This window comes from Haliotis rufescens, unplaced genomic scaffold (assembly GCF_023055435.1).
Source record: "Haliotis rufescens isolate VD_foot unplaced genomic scaffold, xgHalRufe1.0.p SCAF_11, whole genome shotgun sequence".
NCBI classification, from domain to species: domain Eukaryota; kingdom Metazoa; phylum Mollusca; class Gastropoda; order Lepetellida; family Haliotidae; genus Haliotis; species Haliotis rufescens.
In genome coordinates this window covers 45,134,562-45,161,196 of record NW_025963791.1, presented here as the reverse complement: position 1 = coordinate 45,161,196, position 26,635 = coordinate 45,134,562, and the positions used below count along the sequence as shown (strand labels likewise).

At 41.3% G+C, this 26,635-nt stretch overlaps 1 protein-coding gene across 6 annotated transcripts in view; it reads right to left on the bottom strand.

The window, feature by feature from the left end:
- LOC124121055 (BAI1-associated protein 3-like) overlaps positions 1 to 26,635 on the bottom strand; it is a 266,273-nt gene that overhangs the window by 148,441 nt on the left and 91,197 nt on the right. For 5 of the 6 annotated variants that reach the window (XM_048392841.1, XM_048392838.1, XM_048392837.1 and 2 more), the window contains exon 4: positions 25,068 to 25,155. In XM_048392841.1, the coding sequence (XP_048248798.1) occupies positions 25,068 to 25,155 (88 nt within the window). Of the gene's footprint in view, positions 1 to 20,686; positions 20,703 to 25,067; positions 25,156 to 26,635 lie in introns of those variants that run through there. The other variant, XM_048392842.1, reaches the window with a different exon arrangement.

The following is a 26,635-nucleotide window of genomic DNA, read 5'->3' as shown; positions in this document are numbered from 1 at the left end:
TACTATTGCAAATACAATTTCCAATATAGGAGGCTCCAGGAGCAAAATACCAGACACAATACAACGAATACAAAAACAAACAGAATACAAAGCATAGAAAAAATGGATGGAAAGATTTTCCTACGACGAACCCAAAGGTATATTTGTGTGCAAAATAGATGTCTCCGAGTTGTCCCTAGAGGAAACACAAAAGGGGTTGGATGCACTACACACGCAACTATATTCCTTCGGATACGAGATATATTCCATAGACTATACTAGAGACTTTTCTGGTGTACTAGATAGGAAAAAACTAGTGGAATACCTACAAAGCGAGGGATACTTTCTACAAGGTATGCAATACGATTGTGGAGAAAGAGAAGGAACAATTCTAGACAATACAGCGTCTGTAGGAGAACATGTATGTACTTGGGTATACAGTAGGAACAATAGAACATTTTCCGCGAAGATATACAACAAAGTTGTTTCCAATTTCGAAGCGGAGGACGTTCCGAATCCAATAGGAGCACATCTTTGCAAATACGTAGATTGTCCAAATAGACACCTACGAAAAACATTTTTGCATCCATACGTACAGAAAAGTGGTTGTTGTCGAATAGAAGTATCTGTGTATGCACCAGACGAAGACATAGGACCTTGGGTTGTAGACGAAATTCTAGAGTTGGTATCCTCCAAAGAAGAACCACTATTTCTCGAACAACCACCAGAAAACCAATGGAGAAACTTGGCAAAGAAATTGGATAGATGTTGTATAGTCGCCTCTAGACCTCTCGGGAAGATATTTGTAGCATGGTATGCACACACAAAAACTAGGAGAATAGCAGGGATACATATACATCCGAAAAAAGAGACAGTAGAACATCCGAAGAAATGGGAAAGAGCAGTAGACAGTAGAATTTACAATTGGAGACTTTGGGTTTCGCGCTTGTCCAACATATTTGTATAGACATCCTATCTTCCACAAACGAAGGTGTAGAGTTTGGACCACTTCGATGCTATACAAAAGCAAAGGATTCCAAAACTATTCTTGCACCATCCGAACAACCAACAAAAATATCCAAGGCAGATACAAACCCTTCCAGGCTTCTCCCAAGCACAGAACACATAGAATGGATATTCCGGAAAAACAAATCCCAGAGAATAGGAAAAGAAGTTTCCCAATTCCAAGCAATAGAAATGGAAACCAAAAGACAAATATCCACTCTTTCCAGATCCAATAAAGAACAAAGATTGCAAGACATAGAAGACTGGTTGGATAGCAATATATGGAAAGAAAATATTGCAAAAATACACAAACAAAGAATACAAAAAGAAAAGGAGGAAAGGAAAAATAGAGAACAAGAAATAGAAGAAATACAAAAAACATACAAGAATATAGAAGAATATAGAATTGCATCTACAGATACCAAAAAAATTGTAGAACAAAATTTGGGAAGCTTGTGTAGAAAGATGCCCGAATTTTCTGGAAAAACTATTTCTATACTCGGACGGAAAGGAGAACGTGTTGTAGCTAGGCATATGGAATATATCGAAAATGTAGACAATTCCAGAGAACTTGTTTATTGTTTTCCTGCTATTTGGCAAAAAGCGCCAGCATGGAAAGAATGCAAAAAAGCATTGGATTTGGAAGTAGAATATACATGTAGAAAATTTGCCAAAGGTATATTTCGAGGATTGGAAAGGACTATTCTGTTTCTACAAACAACAGATGGATCGGAAATTCCAGTACATGTATATGGAACATTTTGGCAAGAAGAAGTTGCAAAATTGGATCCCTTGGATACATATACAGCACCAATACTATGCAGATAGGAAGAGAACCTTTGGGTCCTTCGTTGGAAAATCTTTCCATCCATTTTTCTTTGCTTTGTATTCTGTTTGTTTTTGTATTCGTTGTATTGTGTCTGGTATTTTGCTCCTGGAGCCTCCTATATTGGAAATTGTATTTGCAATAGTAGCATGCACGCGACATCCGTATACTTTGTATTTCTTGTAGTATACGTTTTGCGGATCCATTTTCTCCAGTTGTACAAGACACAGATCCCCGTAGAGATACTATATCGTTTTCTTCTAGATAGCCAAATACATACATATCGTCTACAAATGTTGGCAGGCCATCCAAAGGTTCTAGATGTGTTCTACCCAGATTTCCTTCCAAATAGTCTACCTTGGATATATCTGGTAGCAAGTTGTCTTCGTATGCATTCTCCACTAGTATATGTTGGAACACAGACATTTCTGCACGTATGCCCATGCTCTCCATAGTTGTATATTTCGATCTTCTATTTTTGTTCTATACTGTAGTTGGGCACAAATGTTCAATTGGAAATTCGTTGGGCACAGTTGTATGCTTTGGACACATCCTATTGCTCTAGTGGAAAAAATATTGTGGGGGGTGCCGAAATCGGGGGTGCCAAACAAGAAAAATACGCCGCATAAAAAATTCCCTTTTTAGTGGTGGTATAGGTATATAAATCCGGCTCCAGTTGAGTTGCGTCAGAACCCCTATTACCTATAAAAATTTATATCATAGAAGCATTGATTGACTCCAAGTGGTGGTGAGCTGGAGTCAATTTAGTTTAATCTCATGACTATCGTTGAAATGCATAGTCATTTACACATAAAAAATGCCATCTGTAGTGGTGGTATAGGTATATAAATCCGGCTCCAGTGGAGTTGCGGCAGAACCATCATTACCTATACTACTCAGAATTCATCATTATTTTAAAAATTTGCTTCAATTGTCCTGTGAGTAAACAAGAGTCATCAGAAAGATGACATATCCCCCCGGCAGCTGTCTGTAAAGTAACCACTAGTAAATGTGCAATTCTGTATGTAATGAGTCAACAGTTGAATGTTCTTTAAGAAGCATAAATTGTTTACCCACTGAATGGTTTTCGAATTCTGGCCATAAAAATTGTAAAAAAATAAAAATTCGTAAAAAAATAAAATATCAAAAGGCACCACTTCAGTATGTGCCTGATAGATTTGCCAAGTTTCGATCAAATACACTGAATGGTTTTCGAATTCTGCCCCAGAAACCAACCCCATCTCCAATTGAGTCTATGTCCAACTTCATTCCATAAAAATTTAAAAAAATAAAAATTAGAAAAATCCCAAAATATCAAAAGGCACCACTTCAGTATGTGCCTGATAGATTTGCCAAGTTTCAATCAAATACACTGAATGGTTTTCGAATTCTGCCCCGGAAACCAACCCCATCTCCAATTGAGTCTATGTCCAACTTCATTCCATAAAAATTTAAAAAAAAAAAAAATTAGAAAAATCCCAAAATATCAAAAGGCACCACTTCAGTATGTGCCTGATAGCTTTGCCAAGTTTCGATCAAATACACTGAATGGTTTTCGTATTCTGCCCCGGAAACCAACCCCATCCCCAATTGAGTCCATGTCAAACTTCATTCCATAAAAATTTAAAAAAAATAAAAATTAGAAAATCCCAAAATATCAAAAGGCACCACTTCAGTATGTGCCTGATAGATTTGCCAAGTTTCGATCAAATACACTGAATGGTTTTTGAATTCTGCCCCGGAAAAGGAAATGATTACGGACGGACAGACGGACAGACGGACGGACAGACAGACTGGCTGATCGCTATATCCCCCCCGCATTATATGCCGGGGGGATAAAAAAAAGAATGGGAAGTTAACGTCCCGATCTGTCCGGATTAGGGACCCTATCAGCCACCTGCTGGGGGACCCAGATTAATCAACTGGTAACTAAATTCGTATGGTGAATGATTGAACAATGAAAACTGCACAGAAAACTCAGATAGTCCTAACAGGTGCCTGAAGGGTTGAACTTTAAATGAATAATCAGCCCAGTATTCATCACTTCCTGAAATTAACTTAGCGTGCTTATTCTTCAATAATTTAAGAACGAAGATACATATGGCTGGTCCAGTTTTACATGACTTTATTGCTTATTAGATTTGTCAGAAACTTTGTTAAAAACATCAACATACCTCAAAGTTACGTCATTGAACACTCGGAAATGAAATCAAAATATGACCTGCAAGCGCTGTCTTCCGAAACAACACAATGGGTGATTGGTTGATTCAGTAGTCGAAATAACAATGAGTTACTCGATCAGGCTTCCTCATAACTGGGGTGAAACTTATAAATTTCCTCTTGACTGACATCAGGACTCTTTTGCACAGAAATATCAACACATAGAACTTCATCAAATTTCGTGAGAATGTATCATGTGATTATTTTACAAGATTTGATTGGCTAATGGTTTGCCAGAGTCCAAGATCGGCAATCTAATTTGCATACAACAGTACAAGTCAACCAATGAGATTAATATACGTCACGGTCAGAAAGATCAACAACGACGAGACTCATTTCCTTCATTAATTGTTGTAAAACGTAATAGTATTTCCAGATATGGCATACATTTTTTGGAAAGGAATAACGTGAACATTTCTAGGAAATTTAAGAAGCAAAGTAATAGGACTGTCACAGAGTACCGCAGACAGAAAAAAAAACAATATATCTCATTGAAATTAGGGGCGATCATGTTGCGCCAGGATAAATGCACTTGATATTTCTTTGGCGTATTTTATAACCCAAATCGGGCCAAATACTCAGAAAACCTGCATCATAACGAAGCCTGACAACTGGCTTGAACTGAACACGTCGTCAACTTGTCAAGCTACCGATCGTTAAATTTTAATATCTGTTTGCGTTTATCTAAGATGCAAGCTGTACTTATAAGAAACTTATTAATTATTTATTGTTTTAAAATATTTGGTTTTCTTAATAACATTTATAAAAATAAAAGTTGGAAGTTATCTTATCTTGACTATTTTAAAAATCTCCCTTTGGAGGCAAATCTCCGCCATTTTGAAGCGACTAACGGGATGTGTCATAGCGACTGATTTACGACACCCATGTCTGAAGAACATTTAATCGCAAAGGCTCATTACCCTGGAGCCATGACATCTTTATGCCTTGAAACACTTAATTGCTGTTATTTATAAGATGCTAATCCTAATTGTTAATCCCCATTTTTGTGTACATCGACTGTCTGCCATCCTGAACGAGATGAGCAAGTATGTCACTGATGAATTACTGTTTACATTTATATTTATTACTTACTAAATGTCAGGTGAGTAACATGGTCCAGAGACATTGAGAGAGGAGACAAAGAAAGGTCTTACCCTTAGCCTAGCTAGGGTTAGGCTGGGTGACCAGGAGTATGGCCATAACTGGGTCACACCTACACAATACAATGTTACATCAAGCAAAGTCAGGAGAAATAACAACATCTTAACTGCATCATTGAAGTCATATAGATTACAACAATGTTGATCCATGGAGGTACCGACATGATCAGATGAAAAAAGTTTAGCCCCCTACCTATGTAATATAAAACAATGTGGTTTCACAAGTGCTATTTAATGAAGCACCTCATCATAAAATTCTGCAAGAGGTCAAATTCTAGCCCCTCAATGTTAGATATTTATAAATAATAATAGATTCTGTGCCAGAAGCATTTCTTGGGGATCTACCCTTGTCACTCAGACCATTGGATAAAACAGTTATGTTGACACTCGACAGTGTATGCAAAATATCAGCGAGTCATCGCACGGCATGAGTCACATGTCATCATGTTACGCTATACAACATCAACTTGTGTACGTCCAAGTTTCGATCAAATACACTGAATGGTTTTCGAATTCTGCCCCGGAAACCAACCCCATCTCCAATTGAGTCTATGTCCAACTTCATTCCATAAAAATTTAAAAAAATAAAAATTAGAAAAATCCCAAAATATCAAAAGGCACCACTTCAGTATGTGCCTGATAGATTTGCCAAGTTTCAATCAAATACACTGAATGGTTTTCGAATTCTGCCCCGGAAACCAACCCCATCTCCAATTGAGTCTATGTCCAACTTCATTCCATAAAAATTTTAAAAAAAAAAAAATTAGAAAAATCCCAAAATATCAAAAGGCACCACTTCAGTATGTGCCTGATAGCTTTGCCAAGTTTCGATCAAATACACTGAATTTCAAATTCTAGCCCCTCAATGTTAGATATTTATAAATAATAATAGATTCTGTGCCAGAAGCATTTCTTGGGGATCTACCCTTGTCACTCAGACCATTGGATAAAACAGTTATGTTGACACTCGACAGTGTATGCAAAATATCAGCGATGTCATCATGTTACGCTATACAACATCAACTTGTGTACGTCCAAGATGTACAGACACTCTCGTGTAGTTATCTGCCCCTGGGCTACATACAGTCAATAACCTAACCCTCCATTTGCGTAACGTTTACCATCAAACAAACTACACTGAAGTATTTCAATATCAAATACATTAGAAAAACTAATGGGATACAATTATAGGGGCTGCTTTGTACAGTTCATTGATCAGAAAGATCCATACACCTAATTCAAACAAAGTTCTGATCAACCAAACCTATTGAGGACAGATTAGATTTGCTTTTCTACACATTTATTCCTCTTGCAGTCTGTGACTTAGCCACTAGTCCGAAGCCTGAGTCTAGTAAAAGTCAGTTCAGTCGAGTACGCTAACACTAAAATCTTCTCAAATGTTTTTGGTGCAGGCTGCCCTTGGTATGTGAACTACACAACCACTAGGTGTATCATAGAACCAAATGTTGTGATGTGACAAGGATCAATATCCACAGGTACTTGTCCATTGTCCACTAACTGATGGAGGAGATCAATGGGAGGCTGACACACTAATGGCTGGTGGTCATCATCACCAGGGTCTGATTCAACGACGTGATCTTAGTGCCAAGAGTGTAGTAACTCCCATTACATAACAAGAGTTATGATAGTCTTAGTGCTAAGATCAAGCTTTGGTCAGGGTCCACGCCTGTCTGCTATATTGTTGCTTCTCTGTGGTAATACTGCCTCCCACACAACTGATACTGCTTCCCTGTAGTAATACTGCCTCCCACACAACTAATACTGCTTCCCTGTAGTGATACTGCCTCCCACACAACTGATACTGCTTCCAGGTAGTGATACTGTCTCCCACACAACTGATACTGCTTCCATGTAGTGATACTGCCTCCCACACAACTGATACTGCTTCCAGGTAGTAATACTGCCTCCCACACAACTGATACTGTTTCCAGGTAGTGATACTGCCTCCCACACAACTGATACTGCTTCCAGGTAGTGATACTGCCTCCCACACAACTGATACTGCTTCCAGGTAGTGATACTGCCTCCCACACAACTGATACTGCTTCCAGGTAGTGATACTGCCTCCCACACAACTGATACTGCTTCCAGGTAGTGATACTGCCTCCCACACAATTGATACTGCTTCTAGGTTGTAATACTGCCTCCCACACAACTTCTACTGTTTCCAGGTTGTAATACTGCCTCCCACACAACTGATACTGCTTCCCTGTAGTGATACTGCCTCCCACACAACTGATACTGCTTCCAGGTAGTGATACTGCCTCCCACACAACTGATATTGTTTCCAGGTAGTGATACTGCCTCCCACACAACTGATACTGCTTCCAGGTTGTAATACTGCCTCCCACACAACTGATACTGCTTCCAGGTAGTGATACTGCCTCCCACACAACTGATACTGCTTCCAGGTAGTGATACTGCCTCCCACACACCTGATACTGTTTCTAGGTTGTAATACTGCCTCCCACACAACTGATACTGTTTCCAGGTTGTAATACTGCCTCCCACACAACTGATACTGTTTCCAGGTTGTAATACCGCCTCCCACACAACTGATACTGTTTCCAGGTTGTAATACCGCCTCCCACACAACTGATACTGTTTCCAGGTTGTAATACTGCCTCCCACACAACTGATACTTCTTACCTGTAGTAATACTGCCTCCCACACAACTGATACTGTTTCCAGGTTGTAATACTGCCTCCCACACAACTGATACTGCTTCCAGGTAGTGATACTGCCTCCCACACAACTGATACTGTTTCCAGGTTGTAATACTGCCTCCCACATAACTGATACTGCTTCCGTGTAGTAATACTGCCTCCCACACAACTGATACTGTTTCCAGGTTGTAATACTGCCTCCCACACAACTGATACTCTTTACCATGGTAAATCTGCCTTACACACAACTGTTACCACTTCTCCATAGTAAAAATACCTCCCACACAACTGTTATTACCACTTCCCCATGACAATACTGCCTCCCACACAACTGTTACAACTTCTCTGTGATAATACTACCTCCAATACAACTGTCATCACTTTTCCATGATAATACTACCTCCATAACAACTGTTTCCTTTTCCCCATGGTTATATATGACATTCTCCTGGAAGAAGCAAAGAAAACACAAAATGTGAAAGTTCTTCAAACATTTAACTTATTTAAATCTGTCAGTGAGTGACATTTATGAAAGAGAAGACTGTTTTAGTCTTGTGGCAATCCCAATGAGTGTCAAGCACTCAGATGGCAAGTTCCACTTCTTCATGAACGCTCGGCAATCAGAGCCAAATTGGCAAAGCCATCTGTGTGCACCAAGTTTAATCAGTCAATGAAGAGAGCCAATCATCCCCATGGTTACCGGCTTCACCACATGGCAAGTAAAAATACCACAAACTCAAAACTCATTATATGTACAAAGAATGACATTGTGCAATCAAATTAAGTTTTGTTTGTAATGGGATTTGTCAAGCATGGGTAGAAATGGAGGTACTTGAAATTACCAGAATATTTTCCTTCAATTATCTCAACTTTAGAACGAGTGATGGAAGATGCGGTCTCTTTGGAGATGATGATCTGAACTTTCTTGTATTAAGAGTGCCAATGGTGCTGTTAAAATCCTAAAGGAGAAGATTTAAATTAAGCTCCTGATTCCTCAAGGACGCTTTTGTAAATCATATTTTGACACATGTCAAATGAACATACCAACATGCTTAATGCACAGTAAGATTCACAACCTGGGCATTCTCACATTGAACATAATGACATCAAAAGTTGCTACTACCGATGCATGGTTTGAAAAGATTTCTCCTCAATTAACCTATTGGCCTTATATGTGGCATTATTTGATATGTCACGCACACCAAGTTCCTTCATTAAACAATTAACATGGTGATGCTTACACATAATGGTAATGTTATTTGAAGGGCCTTGTCAGTGGGAACAACTACAATCTTTTTACGTAGGGCAGCCAGATTTTGGATGACAGCTGGGTTTATACCAATTCTGTTTTCTCTTATTCAGCTTGTGCATTCTACCAATGACACCATCACACATTGGCACACCCACACTGAAGGGAATTTAGCAGGTTCCTCTTCTCTTTTAGCCTATGATTGGCATATGCTACGACAGCATCCATTCTGATATTAGAGTTATGATCCCAATTGCTAGGAGGCTGTTCACGATATTTTTGTCCATATGTGGTAATGAACAATGCATGTGCTAAGTTTCATTGAAGACTGTCAAAAAGGTTTTCAAGTTATGGCTCTGAAACAAACTTTACCCTTGTTTGACACTAAGTTAAAATTGTTTCCATAGCAACATAATAAAAGAAAATTACATTGAAAGACATTGAATGGTTTTCATTTTATGGCTCTCCCCTCCCTTTGTGGCATGTGAAACTGTACCCCACCCAGAGGAACACAGGCACGTAAAATTGTCCAATAGCCAGGAGGACCAGCTTAAGTTATCCATGATCAATGTTGGATTAATGTTGACTGGCTCTTGTCTGTGAACATGCCTATGTGTTGACTCCGGCATTGTTTGATTGCCTGAAGTGTGCTGTGAATGGATCTGGAGTCTCCACAACACAGTTCTCCTGTCTTTGTTCGCATTAAGAACACAGCTCTTCCCTGATGCACAGAAACAATCTATTTCCTTGTAAAACTCCAGGAAATATACATGCAGGAGCTTGTAATATTGTAATATTGTTTAACTGGAAACTTGATGTTGCTAAGAGAATCAATCCATTCTCAGATAATGTCAATGTAACTCAATATAAAGTCATTTTATTGTTACAATCTGATACATCATCAGTCAGTACTGTGGCCGGGGCTGTGTGTGGTGTCAGTACTCTGACCGGGTGTGTGTATTGTGTCAGTACTGTGGCCGGATGTGTGAGTTATGTTAGTACTGTGGCCTGGGGGTGTGTTGTGTTGTGTCAGTACTGTGACCAGGGATGTGTGTTGTGTTAGTACTGTGGCCTGGGGGTGTGTTGTGTTGTGTCAGTACTGTGACCAGGGATGTGTGTTGTGTTAGTACTGTGGCCTGGGGGGGTGTTGTATCGTGTCAGTACTCACAGTGACCGGGTATTTGAGTTGCGTCAGTACTGTGCCAGGGGTGTGTGTTGTGTCAGTACTGTGACCAGGGGTGTGAGTTGCGTCAGTACTGAGACCAGGGGTGTGATTTGCTTCAGTACTGAGACCAGGGGTGTGAGTTGTGTCAGTACTGAGACCAGGGGTGTGAGTTGTGTCAGTACTGTGACCAGGGGTGTGAGTTGCGTCAGTACTGAGACCAGGGGTGGGAGTTGTGTCAGTACTGAGACCAGGGGTGTGAGTTGCATTAGTACTGTGACTAGGGGTGTGAGTTGCTTCTGTATTGAGACCAGGGGTGTGAGTTGCTTCAGTACTGAGACCAGGGGTGTGAGTTGCTTCAGTACTGAGACCAGGGGTGTGAGTTGCATCAGTACTGTGACCAGGGGTGTGAGTTGTGTCTGTACTGTGATCAGGGGTGTGAGTTGCTTCAGTACTGAGACCAGGGGTGTGAGTTGCGTCAGTATTGAGACCAGGGGTGTGAGTTGTGTCAGTACTGTGACCAGGGGTGTGAGTTGCGTCAGTACTGAGACCAGGGGTGTGAGTTGCGTCAGAACTGAGACAAGGGGGTGTGAGTTGTGTCAGTACTGTGACCAGGGGTGTGAGTTGCATCAGTACTGTGACTAGGGGTGTGAGTTGCTTCTGTATTGAGACCAGGGGTGTGAGTTGCTTCAGTACTGAGACCAGGGGTGTGAGTTGCTTCAGTACTGAGACCAGGGGTGTGAGTTGCATCAGTACTGTGACCAGGGGTGTGAGTTGTGTCTGTACTGTGACCAGGGGTGTGAGTTGCTTCAGTACTGAGACCAGGGGTGTGAGTTGCGTCAGTACTGAGACCAGGGGTGTGAGTTGTGTCAGTACTGTGACCAGGGGTGTGAGTTACGTCAGTACTGAGACCAGGGGTGTGAGTTGCGTCAGAACTGAGACCAGGGGTGTGAGTTGCTTCAGTACTGAGACCAGGGGTGGGAGTTGTGTCAGTACTGAGACCAGGGGTGTGAGTTGTTTCAGTACTGAGACCAGGGGTGTGAGTTGCTTCTGTATTGAGACCAGGGGTGTGAGTTGCTTCAGTACTGAGACCAGGGGTGTGAGTTGTGTCAGTACTATGACCAGGGGTGTGAGTTGTGTCAGTACTGTGCCAGGGGTGTGAGTTGTGTCATTACTGTGACCAGGGGTTTGAGTTGTGTCAGTACTTTGGCTGGGGTTGTGTCAGTACTGTGGCCAGGGTTGTGTCAGTACTGTGACCGGGGTTGTGTCAGTACTGTGGCCAGGGTTGTGTCAGTACTGTGGCTGGGGTTGTGTCAGTACTTTATTCAGGGTTCTGTCAGTATTGTGGTTGGAGTTGTTTCAGTACTGTGACCGGGGTTATGTCCATACTGTGGCAGGGGTTGTGTCAGTACTGTGACCAGGGGTGTGAGTTGTGTCAGTACTGAGACCAGGGGTGTGTGTTGTGTCAGTACTGTGACTGGGTGTGTTGTGTTGTGTCAGTACTGTGGCCGGGGCTGTGTGTGGTGTCAGTACTTTGGCCAGGGTTGTGTGTTGTGTCAGTACTGTGGCTGGGTGTGTGAGTTGTGTCAGTACTGTAGCCAGTGTTTGTGTGGCAGGGGCTGTGTGCTGTGTCAGTACTGTGGCCGGGGGATGTGTCAGTACTTTGGCCAGGGTTGTCAGTAATGTGGCCGGGTTTATTGGATGTGTGCTGCAGCCCACCAGGAGGTAATCTCGACTTGAATCAGCTGACCTACCAACCTCCTATCAGGACAGTACTGACATGATAATGGCATTAGTCCTGTCAGAATGTTGTATGAGGAAACTGCCGCCCTGGTATTTCCCCTAGCCACAGATCCACGTCTGTTGTAATAATATCCAAATGAGAGTGTATCAGGAATGTGAGGTCAGTTGGGAGGAAGATAGCTTTACTGAGAAACTACTCCCCTGATGACCGGTTACATGACTGGAGATCATGCAGTAGGCTGCTTGTGGTGCGACTATCTCCTACAAGTGCTGCCGTGTCAAGGAGCTTGACAGCTACCACTTTCCTCAAGCCACTTGATCGAATAATGCAAATAAGTGTACTCTAAGGAAGAAAATACTATCTTCTAAAGAGAATCGCAGAATTAAACTTCAACTTTCAACTACTGGATACTCCCTCAGTGCACACACAGTGTTCCCTCGCTATTGCACCCTTCAATCAAGCTCTAACTCAGTTATAGCGTACGGTAACACGTGGCTCTCAAAATATACTTACATATTTAATAAACTCAAGTTTTAAATGACACAATGTTTTTCCCCATCTCCAAAAACATAATCGGCTGTAATACTGGAATACCAGTCAACAAATCCGAACTGAAGTACTCAATTCAATCCCCTTATTATACTATCTGGTTATAAAAACGCGTTCATTGTATATCTGGACTTGTGTTTGTAATACATTTTTTTAATTTTATTCAAAACTTCAAAATTTCATTCAATATTGTTTACATTAGTTTTGGCGAAATTGTGTGTGAAGTGATCGGTTATATACAGCAACCACGGTCAGATTACCGCTATTGAAGCCTTGATATGAAGTTAATTATATATAAGTTGCCAGAGAACGGATACATATATCATATATATGCAATACTTTGACTCGTTAAAAGTCATATTTGTAGCAATTGGACTGAAATGTCATAACATTTTCACAATTGAAATACATACAGCTGGTTGTTTTTTTCTACTCTGTTTACGAGGAAATACACACAGTAATCTTAATCTCTGCATATAAAACGATGCCTTGGAGAGCAGGAAATACAAATTAAATGGTAAATCATCATGTCTAGCGATATTTTATATCAAATTTCATATATTTATTGACCAAGTTTGTTTGTTCACCTGAATTCTCTGAAGGGATACAATGTGGTTTTTTTATAAAACACTTGATAAATCTTTTCAACATTATGAATCATAAACAAGTACTATTCTAATATTTGTTCAAACTCTGAAATGTGCATCATAGATCATGTTAGGTCGACAGAGCATGTACTGTTGTGTTGGTCATCCATCTACCCCCTATGACTCCACCTCCGTCAATTATAATTATTTGGACCCCAACGGTTACTAGCATTGTAGCAAGGGACCACAGTAACGGAGATACATGGATACTCCCACTGGAATCCTGGAGAAGTAAACATGTCACTATCTCATTGGCCCAAGTAATGTCCATATCTTGATCCGCTACCTTTCAATCTCTGATGAACATGTTACAACTTACCCAAATGGTATTCATTCAATTAACACCACCCTTCATCATAACTTGTCCCCTTCTTCAAGAAACTGATCTTCCTCAAACTTCTCACGGGTTGATTCAGTCATGAAGAAACAGAACAGAAACCTCCTCCACCACCCACCAAATCAAAATCAATTCAATCAGTTACTGTCTTGTACTGGGGGTTGGACAACACTAATTTTTTATTTTTTTTTCCTTTCAGCATCAATTTTCTTTGATGAAAGGCTTAAGTTTAAAAGTGTTGTTGTGATGCTAAGTAGCACCGGCAAACGCTCGAGTGGTCAGCAGCTGGAATCAATGAGATAGGGACCCCCCTGAGCCAGCAAGGTGTCCTCAGTGCCAGGTGACTATTGATCTGCAATCTCTCAATCTCAACTAAGTGGTTTCAGCAAGTTTTTATAAATAAGGCCAATATATGGATCTCACTCACTCCGAGGTGATCTCATACAAACCTTGGCATCAAGGTTTAAACATTTTTTGTCATCACGTTTTACTATTCTTGGAAAGTATTTTGCATCGAGATAGATGAGGGTCAGGGAAGTGTGTGGTCGTTGCCAGTGGAGGCTGTGTAGATGTGTAGAGTGGAAGCTGTGAAGATGTGTAGAGTGGAGACTGTGTAGATGTGTAGAGTGGAGACTGTGTAGATGTGTAGAGCGGAGACTGTGTAGATGTGTAGATTGGAGGCTGTGCAGATGTGTACAGAGTGGAGGCTGTGTAGATGCGTAGAGTGGAGACTGTGTAGATGTGTACAGAGTGGGGCTGTGTAGATGTGTAGAGTGGAGACTGTGTAGATGTGTACAGAGTGGAGACTGTGTAGATGTGTAGAGTGGAAGCTGTGAAGATGTGTAGAGCGGAGACTGTGTAGATGTGTACAGAGTGGAGACTGTAGATGTGTAGAGTGGAGGCTGTGTAGATGTGTAGAGTGGAGGCTGTGTAGATGTGTAGAGTGGAGACTGTGTAGATGTGTACAGAGTGGGGCTGTGTAGATGTGTAGAGTGGAGGCTGTGTAGATGTGTAGAGTGGAGGCTGTGTAGATGTGTAGAGTGGAGACTGTGTTGATGTGTACAGAGCGGAGACTGTAGATGTGTAGAGTCTCCAATCTACACATCTCCACAGTCTCCACTCTGTACACATCTACACAGCCTCCACTCTACAAATCTACAGTCTCCACTCTGTACACATCAACACAGTCTCCACTCTACACATCTACACAGTCTCCACTCTGTACACATCTACACAGCCCCACTCTGTACACATCTACACAGTCTCCACTCTACACATCTACACAGTCTCCACTCTACACATCTACACAGTCTCCACTCTACACATCTACACAGTCTCCAATCTACACATCTACACAGTCTCCACTCTACACATCTACACAGTCTCCACTCTACACATTAACACAGTCTCCACTCTGTACACATTAACACAGTCTCCATATTACACATCTACAGTCTCCACTCTGTACACATCTACAGTCTCCACTCTACACATCTACAGTCTCCACTCTGTACACATCTACACAGTCTCCAATCTACACAGTCTCCACTTTACACATCTACACAGTCTCCACTCTGTACACATCTACACAGTCTCCACTCTGTACACATCTACACAGTCTCCACTCTACACATCTACACAGCCCCACACTGTACACATCTACACAGTCTCCACTCTACACATCTACACATCCCCACACTGTACACATCTACACAATCTCCACTCTACACATCTACACAGCCTCCACTCTGTACATATCTACACAGTCTCCACTCTACACATCTACAGTCTCCACTCTACACATCTACACAGTCTCCGCTCTGTACACATCTACACAGTCTCCACTCTGTACACATCTACACAGTCTCCACTCTACACATCTACACAGCCCCGGCTCTACACATCTACACAGTCTCCACTCTGTACACATCTACACAGTCTCCACTCTACACATCTACACAGTCTCCACTCTACACATCTACACAGTCTCCACTCTGTACACATCTAAACAGTCTCCACTCTGTACACATCTACACAGTCTCCACTCTACATATCTACACAGTCTCCACTCTACACATCTACACAGTCTCCACTCTGTACACATCTACACAGCCCCACTCTGTACACATCTACAGTCTCCACTCTACACATCTACACAGTCTCCACTCTACACATCTACACAGCCCCACACTGTACACATCTACACAGTCTCCACTCTGTACACATCTACACAGTCTCCACTCTGTACACATCTACACAGTCTCCACTCTACACATCTACACAGCCCCACTCTGTACACATCTACACAGTCTCCACTCTACACATCTACAGTCTCCACTCTACACATCTACACAGCCCCACTCTGTACACATCTACACAGCCTCCACTCTACACATCTACACAATCTCCACTCTGTACACATCTACACAGTCTCCACTCTGTACACATCTCCACAGTCTCCACTCTGTACACATCTACACAGTCTCCACTCTGTACACATCTACAGTCTCCACTCTACACATTTACACAGTCCCCCCTTTATACACATCTACACAGTCTCCACTCTGTACACATCTACACAGTCTCCACTCCACACATCTACACAGTCTCCACTCTGTACACATATACACAGTCTCCACTCTACACATCTACACAGTCCCCCCTTTATACACATCTACACAGTCTCCACTCTGTACACATCTACACAGTCTCCACTCCACACATTTACAGTCTCCACTCTGTACACATATACACAATCTCCACTCTGTACACATCTACACAGTCTCCACTTTACACATCTACACAATCTCCACTCTGTACACATCTACACAGTCTCCACTCTGTACAAATCTCCAGTCTCCACTCTGTACACATCTACACAGCCCCACTCTGTACACATCTCCACAATCTCCACTCTGTACACATCTACACAGCCCCACTCTGTACACATCTCCACAATCTCCACTCTGTACACATCTACACAGTCTCCACTCTGTACACATCTACACAGTCTCCACTCTGTACACATCTACACAGTCTCCACTCTGTACACATCTACACAGTCTCCACTCTGTACACATCTACGAAGTCTTCCTGGTTGAGTGTCTATAGGCTCATTGATACACTACTCCTGGTCAAGCTTCTATAGCCTCATTGATACACTACTCCTGGTCAAGTGTCTATAGCCTCATTGATACACTACTCCTGGTTGAGTGTCAATGGCCTCATTGATACACTACTCCTGGTTGAGTGTCAATGGCCTCATTGATACACTACTCCTGGTTGAGTGTCAATGGCCTCATTGAAACACTACTCCTGGTTGAGTGTCTATAGCCTTATTGATACACTACTCCTGGTTGAGTGTCTATAGCCTCAGTGATACACTGCTCCTTGTTGAGTGTCAATGGCCTCATTGATACACTACTCCTGGTCGAGTGTCTATAGCCTCATTGATACACTACTCCTGGTAGAGTGTATGTAGCCTCATTGATACACTACTCCTGGTCGAGTGTATGTAGCCTCATTGATACACTATTCCTGGTCAAGTGTCTATAGCCTCATTGATACACTACTACTGGTTGAGTGTCCATGGCCTGTATCAATGTGGCCATGGACACACAACCAGGAGAAGTGTATCAGTAAGGCTATAGACACTTGACCAGGAGTAGTGTATCAATGAGGCTATTGACACTCAACCAGGAGCAGTGTATCAATGAGGCTATAGACACTCGACCAGGAGTAGTGTATCAATGAGGCTACAGACACTCGACCAGGAGTAGTGTATCAATGAGGCTATAGACACTCAACCAAAAGCAGTGTATCAATGAGGCAACAGACACTCAGCCAGGAGTAGTGTATCAATTAGGCTACAGACCCTCGACCAGGAGTAGTGTATCAATGAGGCTATAGACACTCAACCAGGAGTAGTGTATCAATGAGGCCATTGACACTCAACCAGGAGAAGTGTATCAATGAGGCTATAGACACTCAACCAGGAGTAGTGTATCAATTAGGCTACAGACCCTCGACCAGGAGTAGTGTATCAATGAGGCTATAGACACTCAACCAGGAGTAGTGTATCAATGAGGCCATTGACACTCAACCAGGAGTAGTGTTTCAATGAGGCTACAGACACTCAACCAGGAATAGTGTATCAATGAGGCTACAGACACTCAACCAGGAGTAGTGTATCAATGAGGCTATAGACACTTAACCAGGAGTAGTGTATCAATGAGGCCATTGACACTCAACCAGGAGAAGTGTATCAATGAGGCCATGAGGCTACAGACACTCGACCAGGAGTAGTGTATCAATGAGGCTATAGACACTCAACCAGGAGTAGTGTATCAATGAGGCTATTGACACTCAACCAGGAGTAGTGTATCAATGAGGCTACAGACACTCAACCAGGAGTAGTGTATCAATGAGGCTATAGACACTCGACCAGGAATAGTGTATCAATGAGGCTATTGACACTCAACCAGGAATAGTGTATCAATGAGGCTACAGACACTCAACCAGGAGTAGTGTATCAATGAGGCTATTGACACGCAACCAGGAGTAGTGTTTCAATGAGGCTACAGACACTCAACCAGGAATAGTGTATCAATGAGGCTACAGACACTCGACCAGGAGTAGTGTATCAATGAGGCTATAGACACTCGACCAGGAGTAGTGTATCAATTAGGCTATTGACACTCAACCAGGAGTAGTGTATCAATGAGGCTACAGACACTCAACCAGGAGTAGTGTATCAATGAGGCTACATACACTTGACCAGGAGTAGTGTATCAATGAGGCTATTGACACTCAACCAGGAGTAGTGTATCAATGAGGCTATAGACACTCAACCAGGAGTAGTGTATCAATGAGGCTACAGACACTCAACCAGGAATAGTGTATCAATGAGGCTACAGACACTCGACCAGGAGTAGTGTATCAATGAGGCCATTGACACTCAACCAGGCGTAGTGTATCAATGAGGCTATTGACACTCAACCAGGAGTAGTGTATCAATGAGGCTATAGACACTCGACCAGGAGGAGTGTATCAATGTGGCTACAGACACTCAACCAGGAATAGTGTATCAATGAGGCTACAGACACTCAACCAGGAGTAGTGTATCAATGAGGCTATAGACACTTGACCAGGAGTAGTGTATCAATGAGGCTACAGACACTCAACCAGGAGTAGTGTATCAATGAGGCCATTGACACTCAACCAGGAGTAGTGTATCAATGAGGCTACAGACACTCAACCAGGAGTAGTGTATCAATGAGGCTATAGACACTTGACCAGGAGTAGTGTATCAATGTGGCTATAGACACTCAACCAGGAGTAGTGTATCAATGAGGCTATAGACACTCGACCAGGAGTAGTGTATCAATGAGGCTATAGACACTTGACCAGGAGTAGTGTATCAATGAGGCTATAGACACTCGACCAGGAGTCATGTATCAATGAGGCTTTAGACACTCAACCAGGATGCACCATGATGTTTAACTTTAGTGAGAGATGAAGTTACAGTATAGAATCTTCAAGGACACAAAGTCCATGACATTAAGCCAAAGAAAACACGACAAATTACACACAAGACAGGGATTAGTGATGTAGTATGGTATATAAACAAGCACCTAGGCATGTAGTGGTGGTGCCAAGATGCCAGAGACTTTATCAAGTAAGTGTTGCAAACACACAAACGTCACATTGAAAACATAGAAAATGTTGAAAATTCTTAACATGGCGACAGCTGAACAACAACAAACATGTCACTTAAAGAATTAACATGGCAACAGCAAACAAGAGTTAGTACAGAAACTTCAGGACAATGTTCTGTATTTGTGTGCTTTACACTGCCTGCCTATCAACAAGGAAGGATCAAGCAGATAAAGTAGGATGAACTGCCCCAACTAAACAGCCATGGTCCAACAAAAACCTCCCCTGGAACAACAGAGTATAATATGCCTGTAACTGGGATATATTTTTATCTTACCTCATTATCTAATGGACATTTTAATATGCCATGAAATTCATCTTCAATCATTACAAGATTTCAGTATATTTTGCAGACCTATATCTATTTATAACCTTGCCAATTCTCATTTGAGCTCAATAATATTATGTTCTATTGTACAAGGAGTGTTCAGGGAATTAGATACATTTTTCAACATGAATAGTTTTCTATCTTGAGGTCACATTTATTGTTGCTTGCCAACCTTGACAGGAAATATTTCTTCAGCTTAATTTGAATTTGTCTACAAAATACATAACATTACCGACATCTTGATAAATCCCAACATTTCCGAAAGCCAATATACAAAGTGACTGTATAACCATTGTTTCACAAGAATACCTGTTTGGAGATATTACATGTCACAGGCTTATGACAAATAATTTATACATCAAATATATGACTGAACAATGGGAAGCTCCCACATTTGCCATTAGCCAGAACATTGGGTGTATATTGGGACATGCCTACTAATCATCGTTCTTTCTGAGACATTAAATCTTTGGAAACACCACAGTTCACTTCCACATACAGGAATATTTTATCTTCATGTTCAACATCTTAAAAAATATGTAACAGGTTAAACTCTCATGCTATTCATTCTTTCTAAAAGCTCACAAGAGTTCTTTTTTTGGCCCTTTTCACAAGTGCTTTCAACTGATTTTTTGGACATTTAGTTTTGGGCTAAAAAATCCCCCAACATATCTGGTATAGATATCCAAGACAAACTAATTCTACAATGTGACCATTGCCAACTTTTCATGAAACATTTCTTCATGGGACCATATTTCCTAAAAACAACAATTTCAGTTACATCTAGGTCAATAGATAGTTTCCACTTGTTGCAATATCCATGGTATCCAAATACTTCTGAAGTCCAAATACAGTGTCTGAGAAAAGTAAAATATCTTCTGCTAAAAGTATTGTCAGCAATTCTCAGTAATCAAGTGACAAAACTCCAGGGGTAAACACAGAGGATGAGAACATTGTCCTCACAGAACCTTGCTGGTACTGGTAGTACTGGATCCACAACAGCGAACATAGTTAGTCAATACGTCACAAATAATGAGAAAAATTCAACAACAGCAGATTAATGTCTCTTGAGTCCTACCATCATGTGACACCCTCTGAAATAATTAAATAAGCTGAGTTACTCCGCCATGCAATCATTGGTCATCAGTGGTACTCTCCTGTACAGTCATTGGTCATCAGTGTCACTCTCCTGTACATTCATTGGTCATCAGTGTCACTCTCCTGTACAGTCATTGGTCATCAGTGTCACTCTCCTGTACAGTCATTGGTCATCAGTGTCACTCTCCCATACATTCATTGGTCATCAGTGTCACTCTCCTGTACATTCATTGGTCATCAGTGGTACTCTCCTGTATAGTCATTGGTCATCAGTATTTCTCTCCTGTATAGTAATTGGTCATCAGTATCACTCTCCTGTACATTCATTGGTCATCACTGTCACTCTCCTGTACATTCATTGGTCATCAGTGACACTCTCCTGTACAGTCATTGGTCATCAGTGTCACTCTCCCATACATTCATTGGTCATCAGTGTCACTCTCCTGTACATTCATTGGTCATAAGTGGTACTCTCCTGTATAGTCATTGGTCATCAGTATTTCTCTCCTGTATAGTAATTGGTCATCAGTGTCACTCTCCTGTACAGTCATTGGTCATAAGTTTAACTCTCCTGTACATTTAATGGTCATCAGTGTCACTCTCCTGTACAGTCATTGGTCATCAGTGGTACTCTGCTGTACAGTCATTGGTCATCAGTATTTCTCTCCTGTATAGTAATTGGTCATCAGTGTCACTCTCCTGTACAGTAATTGGTCATCAGTATTTCTCTCCTGTATAGTAATTGGTCATCAGTGTCACTCTCCTGTACAGTCATTGGTAATCAGTGGTAACTCTCCTGTACAGTTATTGGTCATCAGTATTTCTCTCCTGTATAGTAATTGGTCATCAGTGTCACTCTCCTGTATAGTAATTGGTCATCAGTGGTAACTCTCCTGTACAGTCATTAGTTATCAGTATTTCTCACCTGTATAGTAATTGGTCATCAGTGTCACTCTCCTGTACAGTCATTGGTCATCAGTGACACTCTCCTGTACAGTCATTGGTCATCAGTATTTCTCTCCTGTATAGTAATTGGTCATCAGTGTCACTCTCCTGTACAGTCATTGGTCATCAGTGTCACTCTCCTGTACATTCATTGGTCATCAGTGGTACTCTCCTGTATAGTCATTGGTCATCAGTATTTCTCTCCTGTACATTCATTGGTCATCAGTGTCACTCTCCTGTACAGTCATTGGTCATCAGTGTTAACTCTCCTGTACAGTCATTAGTCATCAGTATTTCTCTCCTGTATAGTAATTGGTCATCAGTGACACTCTCCTGTACAGTCATTGGTCATCAGTGACATTCTCCTGTACAGTCATTGGTCATCAGTGGTAACTCTCCTGTACAGTCATTGGTCATCAGTATTTCTCTCCTGTATAGTAATTGGTCATCAGTGACACTCTCCTGTACAGTCATTGGTCATCAGTGACACTCTCCTGTACAGTCATTGGCCATCAGTGACACTCTCCTGTACAGTCATTGGTCATCAGTGACACTCTTCTGTACACTCATTGGTCATCAGTATTTCCCTCTTGTACAGTGATATTGGATATGCAAGGGATGTTGAGGATCAGAAGCTCTCTTTAACTACTGGATAACGAACCTGCCAGTAGCAGCATCGGAAATCCCTAATTCTCTCATAATTCATCATTAATATGCTGGTGCATGATAGTTAATACTATTACCATGGAAACTTCAGATGCACAAGTATATGTTATTATTACATAATGATGGTTCTGTGACCACATGGAGATTACAACAATGACGGGTCTGCAGCTCTGATTGCCCCAGTAATACGTTGATAACACTTGCAATAAAACCTGCAATAACAGTTGTAAAATACTGGCATAATACTTGTAATTATACCTGTAATAATATCCAAAAAAAATACTAATTTATCTAAAAATATGTAACAGTCTCCACATATACCCCTACAACTCAAGACTATACCAGACTCCCCATATACCCCGACAACTCAAGACTATACCAGACTCCACATATACCCCTACAACTCAAGACTATACCAGACTCCACATATACCCCTACAACTCAAGACTATACCAGACTCCACATATAACCTGTCAACTCAAGACTATACCAGACTCCACATATACCCCTACAACTCAAGACTCTACCAGACTCCACATATACCCCTACAACTCAAGACTATACCAGACTCCACATATAACCTGTCAACTCAAGACTATACCAGACTCCCCATATACCCCTACAACTCAAGACTATATCAGACTCTGTCTGGTATAGTCTTGAGTTGACAGGTTATATGTGGAGTCTTGTTTAGTATTTAGTTTAAGGGGTATATGTGGAGTCTGGTATAGTCTTGAGTTGAAAGGTTATATGTGGAGTCTGGTATAGTCTTGAGTTGTTGGGGTATATGGGGAATCTGGTATAGTCTTGAGTTGTAGGGGTATATTTACCTAGATGTGTATCCCTGTGTTCAGGGCCTATCAAGTGTTATTTACCTAGATGTGTATCCCAGTGTTGGTGTTCAGGGCATGTCAAGTGTTATTTACCTAGATGTGTATCCCAGTGTAGGTGTTTAGGGCATTTCAATTGTTATTTACCTAGATGTGTATCCCAGTGTTGGTGTTTAGAGCATGTCAATTGTTATTTACCTAGATGTGTATCCCTGTGTAGGTGTTCAGGGCATTCAAGTGTTATTTACCTAGATGTATATCCAAGTGTAGGTGTTCAGGGCATGTCAATTGTTATTTACCTATACGTGTATCCCAGTGTTCAGGGCATGTCAAGTGTTATTTACCTAGATGTGTATCCCAGTGTAGGTGTTTAGGGCATGTCAAGTGTTATTTACCTAGATGTGTATCCCAGTGTTGGTGTTCAGGGCATTTCAATTGTTATTTACCTAGATGTGTATCCCAGTGTTGGTGTTCAGGGCATTCAAGTGTTATTTACCTAGATGTATATCCATGTGTAGGTGTTCAGGGCATGTCAATTGTTATTTACCTATACGTGTATCCCAGTGTTCAGGGCATGTAAAGTGTTATTTACCTAGATGTGTAACCCAGTGTAGGTGTTTAGGGCATGTCAAGTGTTATTTACCTAGATGTGTATCCCAGTGTTGGTGTTCAGGGCATGTCAATTGCTATTTACCTATACGTGTATCCCAGTGTTGGTGTTTAGGGCATGTCAATTGTTATTTACCTAGATGTGTATCCCTGTGTAGGTCTTCACGGCATGTCAAGTGTTATTCACCTAGATGTGTATCCCTGTGTAGGTGTTCAGGGCATGTCAAGTGTTATTTACCTATACATGTATCCCAGTGTTCAGGGCATGTCAAGTGTTATTTACCTAGATGTGTATCCCAGTGTAGGTGTTCAGGGCATGTCAATTGCTATTTACCTATACGTGTATCCCAGTGTTCAGGGCATGTCAAGTGTTATTTACCTAGATGTGTATCCCTGTGTAGGTGTTCAGGGCATGTCAATTGCTATTTACCTATACGTGTATCCCAGTGTTCAGGGCATGTCAAGTGTTATTTACCTAGATGTGTATCCCAGTGTCGGTGTTCAGGGCATGTCAAGTGTTATTTACCTAGATGTGTATCCCAGTGTAGGTGTTCAGGGCATGTCAATTGCTATTTACCTATACATGTATCCCAGTGTTCAGGGCATGTCAAGTGTTATTTACCTAGATGTGTATCCCAGTGTTGGTGTTCAGGGCATGTCAAGTGTTATTTACCTAGATGTGTATCCCTGTGTAGGTGTTCAGGGCATGTCAAGTGTTATTTACCTAGATGTGTATCCCAGTGTTGGTGTTTAGGGCATGTCAATTGCTATTTACCTATACGTGTATCCCAGTGTTCAGGGCATGTCAAGTGTTATTTACCTAGATGTGTATCCCAGTGTTCAGGGCATGTCAATTGTTATTTACCTATACGTGTATCCCAGTGTTCAGGGCATGTCAAGTGTTATTTACCTAGATGTGTATCCCAGTGTTGGTGTTCAGGGCATGTCAATTGCTATTTACCTATACGTGTATCCCAGTGTTCAGGGCATGTCAAGTGTTATTTACCTATATGTGTATCCCAGTGTAGGTGTTTAGGGCATGTCAAGTGTTGTTTACCTATATGTGTATCCCAGTGTTGGTGTTCAGGGCATGTCAAGTGTTATTTACCTATATGTGTATCCCAGTGTTGGTGTTCAGGGCATGTCAAGTGTTATTTACCTATATGTGTATCCCAGTGTTGGTGTTCAGGGCATGTCAATATTTCTTCGGTGTAAGGTAAATTAGGGAAAGCATCAATAAGAGAAGAAAGATACAAAACACCAAGTTGCATCTTCACATTGTGAACAGGCATACATAAGAAGTTGGCTTACCTCGCTTGCTAGTCGAAGACGTTTATTCTCCTGCCTCCAGGCTAAAGCCGTAAAACTCTCAAAGAAATTTCCATCCGATTCCTGTACCCTGAAAACAGGAAGCATACTCTCTCTTTACAGGATCAAAATCCCATGAACAGCTGTTTCATTCACAAATACAGACAGAGGAGGCACACATGGCCACCTTCACCAAGCAGCTGTATGCCACAGTCCCAGGAGTGAAGTAGATGACGTCGTGGACGGCGGCCGCTGCCGTGTCCCCTTCAACACCGCTGTAGTAACACTATACCTGTCGACAGTGAACTATGAACGCAATCAGTTTACATGAATAGAAAATGAGAAGTATTGATCCTTCCACTGTGATCGTACAAACATTTGTTAAGACGAGCTGTGTCCATGAACCTAATGCATCAGCAGCCATGTCCTCCTCATTACTGGCTCACAGTCTTACAGGGAGAAAGGTGTGTCCTCTGGCGGCCGCTCGCTCAGATAAAGCCGGGTGGCAGTGTGGGGCTAGGTGTTGGGTACTAGGGAGTTTCAGTGTGGTGATGAGGCAGTCAGTGAAGCTTCTTGTGACATATCACTCAGCCAGCTAGGATTCAGTGTTTTGTTGACGGTTACAGCCATGATTCAGTGTTATAAACGTTACACTAATGATTCAGTTTTATAAAAGTTACACTAATGATTCAGTGTTATAAAAGTTACACTAATGATTCAGTGTTATAAAAGTTACACTCATGATTCAATGTTATAAAAGTTACACTCATGATTCAGTGGTATAAAAATTACTTGTGATAGTGTTATAAAAGTTTCACTACTGATTCAGTGTTATAAAAGTTACACTCATGATTCAGTGTTATAAAAGTTACACTCATGATTCAGTGTTATAAAAGTTACTCATGATTCAATGTTATAAAAGTTACTTGTGATACAGTGTTATAAATGTTACACTAATGATTCAGTGTTATAAAAGTTACACTACTGATTCAGTGTTATAAAAGTTACACTCATGATTCAATGTTATAAAAGTTACACTCATGATTCATTGTTATTAAAGTTACTCATGATTCAGTGTTATGAAAGTTACACCCATGATTCAGTGTTATGAAAGTTACACTCATGATTCAGTGTTATGAAAGTTACACCCATGATTCAGTGTTATGAAAGTTACACTCATAATTCAGTGTTATGAAAGTTACACCCATGATTCAGTGTACTGAAAGTTACAGCCATCACTGAGTGTTATGAAAGTTACAGCCACCACTGAGTGTTATGAAAGTTACAGCCATGATTCAGTGTTATGAAAGTTACAGCCACCACTGAGTGTTATGAAAGTTACAGCCACCACTGAGTGTTATGAAAGTTACAGCCATGATTCAGTGTTATGAAAGTTACAGCCATCACTGAGTGTTATGAAAGTTACAGCCACCACTGAGTGTTATAAAAGTTACAGCCATGATTCAGTGTTATGAAAGTTACAGCCACCACTGAGTGTTATGAAAGTTACAGCCATCACTGAGTGTTATGAAAGTTACAGCCACCACTGAGTGTTATAAAAGTTACAGCCA